The sequence below is a fragment of the Chiloscyllium plagiosum genome, unplaced genomic scaffold (assembly GCF_037043375.1).
Source record: "Chiloscyllium plagiosum isolate Xiang-an unplaced genomic scaffold, Cpla_swu_hap1 HiC_scaffold_17, whole genome shotgun sequence".
Classification (NCBI taxonomy): domain Eukaryota; kingdom Metazoa; phylum Chordata; class Chondrichthyes; order Orectolobiformes; family Hemiscylliidae; genus Chiloscyllium; species Chiloscyllium plagiosum.
The window spans coordinates 67504043-67518299 of NW_028270155.1; the positions used below are offsets into that span (position 1 = coordinate 67504043).

General features: G+C 43.4%; 1 protein-coding gene across 6 annotated transcripts in view; it reads left to right on the forward strand.

Annotated features, from left to right (window-relative positions):
• The window catches only part of kifc3 (kinesin family member C3), a 58738-nt gene that overhangs the window by 30617 nt on the left and 13864 nt on the right, over positions 1-14257 (forward strand). For all 6 annotated transcript variants that reach the window (XM_043707265.2, XM_043707268.2, XM_043707269.2 and 3 more), the window contains 6 exons: positions 560-751; positions 3641-3814; positions 12128-12275; positions 12553-12683; positions 13048-13159; positions 13347-13525. In XM_043707265.2, the coding sequence (XP_043563200.1) occupies positions 560-751; positions 3641-3814; positions 12128-12275; positions 12553-12683; positions 13048-13159; positions 13347-13525 (936 nt within the window). The remainder of the gene's footprint in view (positions 1-559; positions 752-3640; positions 3815-12127; positions 12276-12552; positions 12684-13047; positions 13160-13346; positions 13526-14257) is intronic.

Below are 14257 nucleotides of genomic sequence, written 5' to 3' on the forward strand. Positions count from 1 at the left end.
CCACACTCAGTACTAACAATAAACCAACTGTGTTTCAGTGGATTGCTGCTGACATTAGATTAGATTAGATTACTTAGATTACTTAGTGTGGAAACAGGCCCTTCGGCCCAACAAGTCCACACTGACCCGCTGAAGTGCAACCCACCCATACCCCCACATTTACCCCTTTTTACCTAACACTACGGGCAATTTAGCATGGCCAATTCACCTGACCTGCACATCTTTTTGGACTGTGGGAGGAAACTGGAGCACGCGGAATGTGCAAACTCCACACAGTCAGTCGCCTGAGTCGGGAATTGAACCCAGGTCTCTGGCGCTGAGAGGCAGCAGTGCTAACCACTGTGCCACCGTGCCGCCCATAAACATGTGACCTGCGTGTCTTTATTGGTGCCTGCTGGCTGTATTGGTAGCAATGTATTTGTTGTATATGTTTTGAGTAAGAACATATACGAATGGGCTGCTATTACAATAGCAATTGAAGAGCGAGAAAATAAATGGGCAGGTTCATCTTTTGATCTTAAGAATTTAGGTATATCTTGTGTTCCAATCCTTGTCACAGGAAAATACACTATTGCACAAGCAAGTGACTGACCTGCAGCTGGAGTTGGGAGAGAAGGTGCAGCTTCTGACTGAACTGGAGCAACATCTCAAAGATGTCCTTCAGGAGAAGACAGATAGGGAGGAGAGGCTGAATAAACGACTCAGAGATTGCCATTTAGCCCTGGCCAAGCAGCCCACATCATCAGTTAAGGTAAAAGAAACTCTGCAGAACTCAGCAAGGGAGTGGCGATATTGGGTTAGAATGTCAGAGTTTACAGAATGGGCCAGGAAAGGGCTGAGTCGGATATTGGTTGACTGTGGTTATTGAACACCGCCACCTTCCTGGTGGAGCAACATGAAGTACGCATGCAGAAAGAAGTGTTGGTGTGTGATGCCATTGCACAGCAATGGACCAGGATCTGGTCCTTGTCACCAAGATGGCATTGGACAGAGAGTGATTAAATGGACAATGTGCATAATCAAACCTTTACGAGCCTCTGGGGAGCTTGGCTAAGAGAAGCTTCTCTTCTTTCCTCTCATAAAGGGAAAATAACTGAAGCAAGGTACCAACTTTGCTCTGCAGTTCAGCTGCACATCGTGTGCAGACCCATTCTAGTTTATGGACATCTGTCACCAGTAACTAACATCATTTGAGTCCCTTTGTGCAAACAGAGGCAACCAGTAACCCTGTTGGTGTCTGAGAAAAAACGAGATTCACTAAGGGAGGGAGTAGAGGGGGAAAGACAGAGAGGGGGTGGAGGCGAGGGATTGGGGTATTTGTAGGGAGTGGGGAGGTGGATGGGTGTGATGGAGGGAGGGTGAGAGAGTGAGGAGAGGTCAGAGTAGGAGGAAGGCTGAGAGGGAGGAACCTGTTCCCATTCTAGATGTATGCGTTCCTGTCTCTCAGTCTCTGTCAGTCTCTGACTAGCTTCACACTTGGCTCTCTTTCTCATTTTCTCAACTTGTTGGTGCCACAGCTCTAGGTGCAGCACTGTCCACACTAGGTTCACAGGAGCAACCACAATGACTAAACCAATATGCAAACTGGACCCTTTAATGCAGTAGGTTAAGATCAACCAGGAGAAAGTGAGGACTGCAGATGCAGGAGACCAGAGTTGAAAAATCTGGTGCTGGAAAAACACAGCAGGCCAGGCAGCATCCGAGGAGCAGGAGAATCGACGTTTCGGGCATAAGCCCTACTTCAGGGCTTCTTCCTGAAGAAGGGCTTATGCCCGAAACGTCGATGATACTGCCTGGCCTGCTGTGTTTTCCAGCACCGCATTTTTCAACCCTTTAATGCAGTGTTAATGTAGGTTTGGGAAAGTTTTTATTGATTCACAGATGAGTGCAACGCTTGCATTTATTGCCCATTCCTAACTGCTCAGACAGTAGTTAAGAATCAACCACATTTCTGTAGGCGAGACAAGGCTGGCGGTTGCCTTCCCTAAAAGACGTGAGTGAATTTGATGGATTCACTATTGACAGTCACCAATGGATTCATAGCCACCATTAGATTATTAATCCCAGATTTTTATTGAATTCAGATTTCACTATCTGCCATGGCAGGATTTGGACTTGGGTCCCAGAACATTCCCTGAGTCTCTGGATTAGCAGTCTAATGATAATACCACTTGGCCATCGCCCCTCTAAGTTTCTCCCTCTGCCTGAGGATAGCAAGCTGAAATACAGGCAGTACTGATAACTGAAGAGTGCAATAATTGAGTAGCCCCACTTATCCCAATTTGCTCCCACTCGGTTTATGAGGAACAAATGGAAACCACAGTATTGAGTGTTGGTGCAATTATGGCATATGATTATCCATTGCCCATAAACTCTCTGCTGTGTTTGAGCTTCCTGCAAAGTATTTGGCTCTTGACAAACTGATGACACTGAAGACTTCATTGCACAACAAAGACTTTTAATTGGTCAGGCATTTGTGGTTTTGAAAGAGATTCTGCCTCCGGTTTATAAGGAGAGATCATTCGCAAAGAAATTCTATTTGTGCAAGACCTTTCGTGATCTGAGGATGCCCTAAAGCACTTTCATAGCATTTATTTTAGTGTACCACAGGCACTGGTGTAACATGAGAAATGAAATTGCCAATTTTCAGTCTGAAAACTATGGCAAGCTGACATGATTTGTTTTCATAATGTTTATAGGGGTGTAAGTACTGTACAGGATGCCAGATAAAACTACATTATTCTTCTATAAGATGGCACTTGTGTTAACCCCTTATCTCCCCGAGTATTGCTCTTGGGTGTCAGCCTGGATTATGAGTTCAAATCTCTGGAATCTGAATTGAGTCCATGCCTTCTAAATCGGGATAGATTTCTGCCACTAAACCATAGCTAACTGCTTCCATGATCTCCAAAGACCCTGAGCTTTCCACTGCCCTTGTGCACATTGAGGCCCCTCTTCGTGAGGTTTTGGGCTACTCTCAATAGATCATTAACTCGGTCAAAGGGTTTTCCAAAAAAAAAAGAAAATGGGAGGAGGTATTGAATAATGAGTGACTTTGTCTAGACTTGACTTTTGGGAGGTGTCTGACTCTCATTGCCTTACCTCACCACAAACCCCTATGGCAATGGGATATTCATTCATTCTCTTTTCTTTAATTGTAGTTGCTCCTGGTGGTATTGTTCAATCCATTATAATTCTTTTGCTTCCATCTCCATCATCGTGCTCCCATCAATTCAAGTTGAACTCTTTTGAGAAATCCCTGGGTTGAGACAACCTCTTGTTGCTAAACGCTAATGAGATCAGTGTAATTGTGCCACTCTCTCACCTGCAGCTTATGGATGTGAACTAGTGACATCATTAGTCATATGTTTCCATCTGAAAATACTTTCTTTTGTCATCTTCCTCTTATTCACCTTCTCCCACAAACCCTCCAGTTTCATTCTGTTGAGCAAGAGACTTTTGTGCTAGTTTTAGGCCTTTCACAATTTCAATAGTATGCAAGATCTGTTTGCAGCTGTAAGTTCTCCACCCTTTTGGAGTTTGAACTGTTCTGCCCTCTTGTCAGGGTGGGGTGATACAAGTGCATTGACGTGGTTTCTGCATTTGATGAACATATTTAACAAACTTTATTTTTGAATAGTATATTACCAAAAAGGTGGAAGTGGAATCATCCAGGACAAAGCAGGATTTAGAAGAAGCTCAGGCCAGGAATCATTATCTTCAGGAGCAAATCGCTGTGCAGAGGCGGCTGCTGGCTGACCAGGAACAGCAGCTTCAGGACTCCTGGCGAACGTCAGCCCAACTCCAAGCTCAGGCAAGTCCAGAGTATCATCTGTTCTTTTCTAGTAACATTCATGAAGCTTTAGCAGCTGGTTGCCCACAGTTAGTTCTAGTACTGATGTGGCTAATACAGTCATAGAGATGTACAGAACGGAAACAGACCCTTCGGTCCAACTCGTTCATACCGACCAGATATCCCAACCCAATCTAGTCCCACCTGCCAGCACCCAGCCCATATCCCTCCTAACCCTTTCTATTCATATACCCATCCAGATGCTTTTTAAATGTTGCAATTGTACTAGCCTCTACCACTTGCTCTGGCATCTTATTCCATACAGATACCACCCTCTGAGTGAAAAAGTTGCCCCTTAGGTCTCTCATATCTTTCCCCTCACACCCTAAACCTATGCCCTCTAGCTCTCGACTCTCCCACCCCAAGGAAAAGACTTTGTCTGTTTATCCTATCCATGCCCCTCATGATTTTATAAATCTCTATAAGGTCACCCTTCAGCCTCCAACGCTCCAGGGGAAAACCTCTCCCTAGAGCTCAAATCCCCCAACCCTGGCAACATCTTTGTAAACCTTTTCTGAACCCTTTCAAGTTTCACAATACCTTTTCGATAAGAGGGGAAACCAGAACTGCATACAATATTCCAACAGTGGCCTAACCAATGTCCTGTACAGCCGCAACATGACCTCCCAACTCCTGTACTCAATACTCTGACCAATAAAGGAAAGCATACCAGGCACCACCTTCACTATCCTGTCGACCTGCGACTCCACTTTCAAGGACCTATGACTCTGCACTCCAAGGTCTTTTTTTTCAGCAACACTCCCTAGGACCTTACCATTAAGTGTATAAGTCCTCAGATTTGCTTTCCCAAAATGCAGCACCTCACTTTTATCTAAATTAAACTCCATCTGCCACTTCTCAGCCCATTGGCCCATCTGGTCAAGATCCCATTGTAATCTGAGGTAACCTTCTTCACTGTCCACTACACCTCCAATTTTGGTGTCATCTGCAAACTTACTTACTGTACCTCTTATGCTCACATCCAAATCATTTGTATAAATGATGAAAAGTAGAGGACCCAGCACCGATCCTTGTGGCACTCCTGGTCACAGGCCTCCAGTCTCAAAAGCAACCCTCCACCTCCACCCTCTGTCTCCTTCCTTCAAGCCAGTTTTGTATCTAATTGGCTAGTTCTCCCGATATTCCATGAGATTTAACCTTGCTGGCCAGTGTCCCCTGGGGAACCTTGTCAAACGCCTTACTGAAGTCCATATAGATCATGCCCTCATCAATCCTCTTTGTTACTACTTCAAAAAACTCAATCAAGTTTGTGAGACATGATTTCCCGTGCACAAAGCCTTGCTGACTATTCTTAATCAGTCCCTGCCTTTCCAAATTAATGTCATCCTGCCCCTCAGGATTCCCTTCAACAACTTGCCCACCACTGACATCTGGCTCACTGGTCTATAGTCCAGTGGGCTTGTCCTTACCACCTTTGTTAAACAGTAGCACCATGTTAGCCAACCTCCAGTCTTCTGACACCTTATCTGTGACTAACAATAATTCAAATATCTCAGCAAGAGGCCCAGCAATCACTTCCCTAGCTTCCCACAGAGTTCTAGGGTACACCTGATCAGGTCCTGGGGATTTATCCACTTTTATGCGTTTCAAGACATGCAGCACCTCCTCCTCTGTAATCTGGACATTTTTCAAGATGTCACTATCTATTTCCCTGCATTCTATATCTTCCATGTCCTTTTCCACAGTAAAGACTGATGCAAAATACTCATTTAGTATCTCTCCCATTTTCTGCGACTCCATACAAAGGCTGCCTTCCTGATCTTTGAGAGACCCTATTCCATTCCTAGTTACCCTTTTGTCCTTTAATGTACTTGTGAAAACCCTTTGTATTCTCCTTAACTCTATTTGCCAAAGCTATCTCATGTCCCCTTTTTGTCCTCCTGATTTCCTTGTTAAGTATACTCCTCCTGCCTTCTGTAGTCTTCTAAGGATTCACTCGATCTATCCTGTCTATACCTGACATATACTTCCTTTTTCTTAACCAAAATCTCAATTTCTTTAGTCATCCAGTATTCCCTCTAACTCCCAGCCTTTCCTTTCACCCTAACAGGAATATACTGTCTCTGGATTCTCGTTATCTCATTTCTGAAGGCTTCCCATTTTCCAGCCATCCCTTTACCTGCGAACATCGGCCCCCAATCAGCTTTTGAAAGTTCTTGCCTAATACCGTCAAAATTGGCCTTTCTCCAATTTAGAACTTCAACTTTTAGATCCAATCTATCTGTTTCCATCACTATTTTAAATCTAATAAATTATGGTCGCTGGCCCCAAAGTGCTCCTCCACTGATACCTCAGGCACCTACCCTGCCTTATTTCCCAAGAGGAGGTCAAGTTTTGCACCTTTTCTAGTAGGTACATCCACATACTGAATCAGAAGATTTTCTTGTACACACTTAACAAATTCCTCTCCATCTACACCCTGAACACTATATGGCAGTCCCAGTCTGTTTGGAAAGTTAAAATCACCTACCATAATAACCATCCTATCATCCTTACAGATAACGGATATCATCTTACAAACTTGAACTACAGTCAAAAACATGGTTATCTTATTAATCTCTCCAATAAGGCCAATGCTACATAATACTCAGTTTTTTTAATAATAATTTTTATTAAGAAAAAATAGATTTCAAAATATTACAACAAATACAAAACAATGCAATTCAAAACAAAAATAGTACAAAACTAAACCCAAATAATAAAAAAATTCCCCAATCCACCCTCCTATATGAATGTATAAGCATATATAAAGAAGTATAAAATTAAAAAAAACCCTAAACTAGCTATTTAACTAAATAAATAAATACCGAACAACAAATACATAGTAATAACTCAGCCCAGCCAAACAAAACACTCTTACATTCACAGTTCCTCTTCCCTGGATATTGGACTCATGAAACACAATCGTTACGGCTATATAAAAGCCCTTGTTAGTGTGGCAGATAAATCTGTGTCCAGGTATTTCAAAAAGGGTTGCCATGTCTTGTAAACATTCTCAGTTTTGTGGTGTACCATATTTGTGAGAACATCCAGGGGAATATGCTCCATAACAATCTTCCGCCAACCCGACAGACCTGGGGGTTTTTCGGATATCCAACCTAGCAAGATATTCTCCTTGCACAGAACATAAGAATATTGAAAAGTTTTTTCTTATGCGCGTCTGCAGGAAATAAAATGGGTAAGCACAAGGAGAGAAATAGGGTCCTTCTCCACCCCTACATCTAAAATCCTCTCCATTGCATCCGCCACAGTGCTCCAATATGTTTGAAGCCTGTCACAAGACCAAAGACAATGGGTAAGAGTACCCGTACAGACCTTGCACTTGGGACATGCTGAAGATATCCCTGGTTTAAATTTTGACAAACGGTCTGGGGCTAAGTGGACCCTGTGGAGAATCTTCAACTGTAAAGCATGGGTCATATTGCAAATGGATATCTTCCTTGCATTCTCCCAAATATCCTCCCATGCCTCTGAAGAAACTTCAACTCCCAGCTCTCTTTCCCACATCTTGCAGAGTCGATCAGACTCATCTGAGGTGGCACCTCCCAATTGGTAATATAAAGTACTGACAGAGTGTGTACTCTTAGCCCTTAGTTACCTCTCTTTCTACGTCAGATTTGTAGGGATCAGTCAAAAGTGTGGTCTTTTTTGAATAAAATCCCTAACTTGAAAAAAACGAAAGAGGTCTCTAACTGTCCTCACCTTGTCCAAAAACAGTAAACTGGTAAGGGGGCACCTTGCCTGGGAGACTTTGATATCTAGCCATCTTGAAAGAGGGTCCCCACAAACCCAATCACTCACGTAGGTCAAGAGTGAGCTTAATTGGTAATTTTTAATGTCCGGAAGGTCTACTCCCCCCCCCAATCTGTGAGGCAGCTGCAATTTGGCTAATTTAATAAGGGGCCGTTTACGGTGCCAGATAAAGGAGCTGAACCAACCGTTCAGTCTCCTGAGTGTTTGTTTATTGAAAATCAGGGGGAGCATCCGTATAGGTTATAGCAAACAAGGGAGAATATTCATCTTAATAAGCACTATCCGACCCAACCATGAGACTGGAAGTGCCTCCCATCTTTGGAGATCTTGTTTAATTTTTTCAAATAATTGAGTAAAATTGGCTTTGAACAGCCAGTCCAGAACTGGAGTAATGAATATGCCCAAATACACACAACCCCACTGTAACCAACTAAATGGAAATCTATAGTCACTCTCAAAAGTCACCAATAGGCATAGCCTCTGATTTAGCAAAATTAATCTTATACCCTGAAAAAGCGCCAAACACGTGAATGCATTGTATCAGGCAAGGCACTGAAACTGCTGGATTTGTCAAGAAAATTAGAACATAATCTGCATACAGCGAGATCTTATGTAATTTTGACCCCACTTCTGAAGCTGATATATTGAGATCCCCATGAATGGCCTCCGCCAACGGTTCAATCACCAACGTAAAAAATAATAGTGAAAGGGAACAGCCCTGCCAGCTGCCCCTAGAAATATTAAAATTGCTTGATCGTACCCTGTTGGTAATGACCACCGCGAGAGTACACTGTAGAGAACCTTTACCCATCTTATGAAAACTTCGCCCAGTCCAAACCAGTCTAGAAAACGTATGGCCACTCAACTCTGTCAAATGCCTGCTCTGCATCTAAAGAAATCACCAATCCCTGTAATGACTGCTGTTGGCATGCTTGAATTACGTTAAGTAGCCTCCTAACGTTATTGGAGGATCTGCGACCCTTTATGAGGCCCGTCTGATCCTCTTTAATAATAGAGGGTAACACAATCTCCAGCCTTAATGCAAGAGCCTTAGAGAGGATCTTAAGGTCCACATTTAAGAGCGAGATGGGCCTATACGAAGCACAGTCTTCCGGATCCCTCCCTTTTTTTCAGGATAAGTGAAATATTGGCCTCTCTCAGAGATGGTGGGAGACAATCATGACTGTATGAATCATTAAACATATTCAGCATTGGGCCTGACCGTATACTTATAAATTCCTTATAGAATTCACTGGGAAGTCCATCACGACCGGGCGCCTTTTCACTCTGCAGCTGCCTCACAGCTTTCTGCACTTGCTCTGATAGTGGGGCATTGAGAAAGGACTGTTGTTCGGGAGTCACACCCGGGAGCTTCCGATCTCTAAAAAAGATTCCGTTTTGGCCTGCCCCTCCTCTCTATTCTCAGACTGAAATAACTTGGAGTAGAATCTCTGGAACACCACATTAATCTTTTTAGAATCACATGTTAGGTTCCCAGACCTTTCCCTAATCGCTGTAATGGTTTGTGGGGCACTTCTCTTTCTGGAAAGGTATGCTAAGTATTTGCCTGGCTTGTCACCATGCTCGTATAACCTTTGCTTTGCAAAAGCCAGCTCCTTTGCTGTCTGCGTGAGCACGGGATTTAGTGCAGACCACAGTGCCATAATCCTCTAGTTTGACCAACGAGGGTCTGTCAAAATAGGCCTTCTCGGCTGCCTTCAACCGTGCTTCAAGGAGACATTGCTGCTCACCCTTCTGCCGCTTCCTACTGGTGGAATATGAAATAACTAACCCTCTGGCATAAGCTTTGGCAGTTTCCCAGAGAACAGATGAACTATCAACTGAGTCTGTTGATATCTAGGAATGTCTGAAATTCCTTAGAAATACTCCACAAACTTACTGTCCATGAGAATAAAGGGGTCCATTCGCCAGTACCTTGAATCCACTGTAACGTCCTTAATCTTAACCATGAGGTACACTAGAGCATGATCAGAGATGGCAATATTACCAATTGTACAGGATGCAACCAGATCCAGGGTTACCGCAGGGGTCAGAAAAACATCAATCCTCATGTGACATCTATGCGGATTGGAGAAAAACGTGAAATCCCGACCTGTAGGGTGGAGACACCTCCAGATGTACACCAACCCTAATTCCCCACACAAACCTAATAACGTTTTAGTTTGTGCAGAGGGTATCCAGGGACCTTTAGGCAACCTGTCTACTGTGGGGTCCATGAGGCAGTTAAAATCTCCCCCTATAATGATGTGCCGAGACTTGAGACTTATCAGTTTAGAAAAAGCATCTACCAAGAATTTAAGAAAATGAGCTGGGGGGGGACAATAAACATTTAAAATGCCATATTCTTCCCCATTTATCAAGGCTTTAAGAATTACAAACCTCCTGTATGTGTCTTTAACACATTCCAACAACTTAAATGAGAGATTTTTCCTTACCAATATAGCCACTCCACTACTTCTGGTATTAAATAATGAAAAATAAACTCGGTCAAAGCCATTCTGCTGTAATTTCAGATGCTCCTTGTCATCCAAATGTGTCTCCTGTAACAAAGTAATATCCACCTTCTCCTTTCTAAGACTCAAGAGTACCTCCTTCCTCTTAATTGGTGAGTGACTTCCCTTGAGGAGAAAGTGAGGTCTGCAGATGCTGGAGATCAGAGCTGGAAATGTGTCGCTGGAAAAGCGCAGCAGGTCAGGCAGCATCCAGGGAACAGAAGAATCGACGTTTCGGGCATAAGCCCTTTGACATTCCAGATACACCATTTAATCAAATCATTAGCCATAATCTTCTGCAATTACATTTAAATTCCAGAGAGGAGGAACCCGAACCACAAATTGCTGAGCCTTCGTGTCGCATAGTCCACCAAATATAAAAACTACATAAACTAAAACCACTACATTTAACAAGCGCACAAAATTATTAAGAATAATGAACAACAAAAACCAGAAAACAATAAAGTGCCAATAGCGCTGAGTAGGGGAACTTACCCCTTCCCGAAGGGGCCAACTACCTGTCCCGAACTGCCCATAAATAGGCATCTAACCATCTCAAACCACCTTCACTTCTCCCAGCTAGAGCCACATCGCAAGCGCAAGCTAAAAAGAATAAACACCCCATAGAATATCAATATGAATAAAAAAAACTTATTTTATAAAAAAAGGGGAATAAATACCCCACCCATCCTTTGGTATGTCCTAACTTAGAAATTTAAAATGTACATCTTAACCACTGCCAGACATTGTTTGAACCAAATTATTATCAATAGAGGAAAAAAAAGGGGGAAAACAAAGCTCCAACCGGATTTCCTTCATTTCTTTTACAGAATGATAAACGCATACCCAAGCAACAATATTTATACATACTACAATTGTTTAAATTAGATTAGTTATCCACAAAGTCTCTTGCCTTCTCTGATGTGTCAAAGAGATGCATGGATCCATCTAAGGTGATCCAAAACACTGCCGGATATCTCAGGGAGTACTGAATCCCAAGCTCCCTCAGTCTTCTCTTGATACCATCACACGATTTTTGTTTCTGGATCACTGCCGCTGAAAAGTCCTGAAAAAACATGATCTTAGACCCCTCATAAATTAGGGCCTTTGGATCCTTCCCCTGGAGTATGTAAGCCTCCATGACTCTCTCCTTATCCCGGTAATGATGGAACCGCACCAGGAAAGGATGAGGGCGTTGACCCAGATCCGACCTCGTGCTGCGACCCGGTGAGCCCCCTCTATCTTCAATCCTCTCATGCCAGTCCCCAAGTCAAGGAATTTCGGAAGCCCATCTTCAACTAATTCCACAGGCTGCTCACCTTCCTTACCCTCCAGTAGACCGATGATCTAAATGTTTTTTCTCCTGCCCCTGTTTTCAAGATCATCCACTTGGTCACGCAAATTACGAACCTGTGTCTTCAGGGCTTGGATCTCTTCCTTGAATGAACTGGCATCAGCTTCCACCACTGACCCTGTGCTGCACCTCATCCATCCTCTTCTCCAGGTCTCCCAGCTGCTGCTCATGCTTCTGCAGCATGAGAGAGACTGGAGCCAGTTTCTCTTCAATCTGTTTCCCCAGCATCTCGCGAGATTCCGGGAGCTGGTCCACCAGGTCCTGGAGAGTAATCGGTTCCGAGGCTGCTGCAGGCTGAGCTGCAGACCTGGCCTTGGATGCGGCTCCTCCCTTTTTAGGCACTTCTGGACAGGTAAGTCAATTTTTAAATGTTTCTTAGGGCTCCACAATCTTTCCAGCGCCCCAAGAAATCCTGATGATCTGGGTTGGGTGGGTTAAAGGACCATCCTGCTCCTGCGATGTGAAGCTCTGCAGTGTGATCTTCTCAGATCGCCGCCATCTTAGATCCCCCCCCCCCCCCCCAAAACTCAGTATTATTAACTTGGAATTCACTGATAGGTTTGATGCTCCTACTGTGTTGTATTACATTCTGTTGGAGGTTCTGAACATGACAATGACACTTCTGACCTATAGATCATGATGTATGAAGCAGAGCTTGAGCAGACACGTGGTGAAATGCTTGAGACGTTTCAGGCAATGGAGGATGAGAAGAACCAGGCCATTGAAGAGGTCTTCCTGCAAGCCCGGTCTGAAATGAAGACCGTGCATGAGAATCTGAATGGTAGGTGATGCAGAAGAAGCAGTGCGTGGAGTTGGCACAAAGCAGGTCGTAATTAGTGTGATGTGCATTAGCCTATTTGTGACTGTTTGTATCCAGTGGGAGGCTCTTGAAGGACTTGGATGAACTGGATGGAACTTCTGTTTTTAATGAGCAAGGACAGATTGGAATGGGAGCATCTCAGGATGGTAGTGAATGAAGGTTCAATGTGAGTTCAGTCCAATGTCTTTTAGTGCTGAAGAACTTCCTGCTGTGTTGAACTTTTGATCTTTCCCTGCAGGAGTTCGAATGAACCTTCTCTCTATCCAGCCCGCCCTAAAGACATTAACCAGTGATTACAACTGCCTGAAGAATCATGTCCGGGATTTTCCATGTCTGCTGCAGGATGCAGTCAACCAGACGAAGAGGGAGGTGAGATCAAAGTGCTTCGCCATTAGAAACATTGTAAACCTGTTAAGGGTTAGAGTGAGTGGGCTGGGAAGTCTATATAAAAGTCAAATCAGCATTGTGTGAGCAGAATCATAGTTTGCACAGCCTGAGCACAATGTGGGGACAGACCGTTTACATTCTGCCTGTTGTGGTGCTAATGTCTCAGTGGATCAGCCGTATTTCTATTTGGCTCCGCTGCTTGGTGAACGAGTGCATGTTAACCTACCTTTGTGACTGATGGGCTATCATATTTTTTACTTTACGACCGTTCAAAGGTACTTTGGCCGAAAATCGCTTTGGAGTATCTTGAGGTTGTGAATAACGCTTTTCTTTCTTTCCTTTCTAGATTTACCAGGCAGTGGAGGAAGCACAGAAAACAAATCAGGATCTGCTGCGCAAGTACAAGCGAGAGATGCAGCTGCGGAAAAAGTGCCACAATGAGCTGGTACGACTCAGAGGTGAGTTTGTTCTTGACGTACTTCGAGAGACCATTGTTCAGTAGATCTCCCGCAGGTGTTAGTAGGAAACAAGTAGGGAATGGCTGTTGTGCATGCTACGGAGAAGAGATGATCATTAAGAGCTAACCTTACTACACTAACAGCCTTATTCTATGTATTTGCCACCTCTTTCCTGCTGTTTCTTCAGGGAATATCCGTGTATTGTGCAGAGTTCGGCCAATAACTCTGGAGGATGGTACTGGGCTCGACACGAGAAATATTATTTCCTTTGACGACGATGATGGAGTCCTGTATGTGACACACCGTGGCAAAACCACCATGTTTGAGTTGGACAAAGTTTTCCAACCGCATGCATTGCAGGCAGAGGTAAGTGATTCCAACAGGAGGATTACTGTGCGATTCAGTTAGTCACTGGGTTCTTGTGCAACGCTGTAAGGATGATGATTGATTGAAGATCTAAGTAGCTTAGAAAATAGGAATCCTGTTTTTAGGAATTGCAAGATAAGAGAAAAAAAAATTAAGGTCCATTGAGTTGTCCTTCTACTAATATAATAGTTATATGATGCAACAATGAAGTTATGGACTAATGCAGTGATTTTTAATCAATATTTCTGGTTTTACTGAATAAATTTGAAGAAAACTTCAATTCATAAATACTTCAGGTCGTTGAACATGAAGCAGGAATAAGCCCTTTGAACTGCTCTGCCATTCAATAATCTGATTACTTCATATTCTCCTCTACCCCCAATGACTTTTCTCTCCCCACTCAAAGATCGATCAGCCACCATCTTTAAAATTATTCAATGACTGTTTCCGCTACCTTTTTTTTTGAGGAAGAAATCCCAAAAACTCATGATCCTTTTACAGAAAATTTCCCCATATTGTATGCTCAAATGGTTGACCCCTTGTTTTGAAACAGTGGCCAGTGGATCACCACTTCTAATATGAACTTACCTCTCTCTGTTTGCCCTGAGAACCAAGGACATCTATTGCAATATTCTATACACTGAATGACTTTGTTTCCATTTATGTTTCCTTTGTACCACTGTTTCCGGTCAGTTCTTTGTGAGGAATTAGTTCAAGTTTCTCAAGTATTTG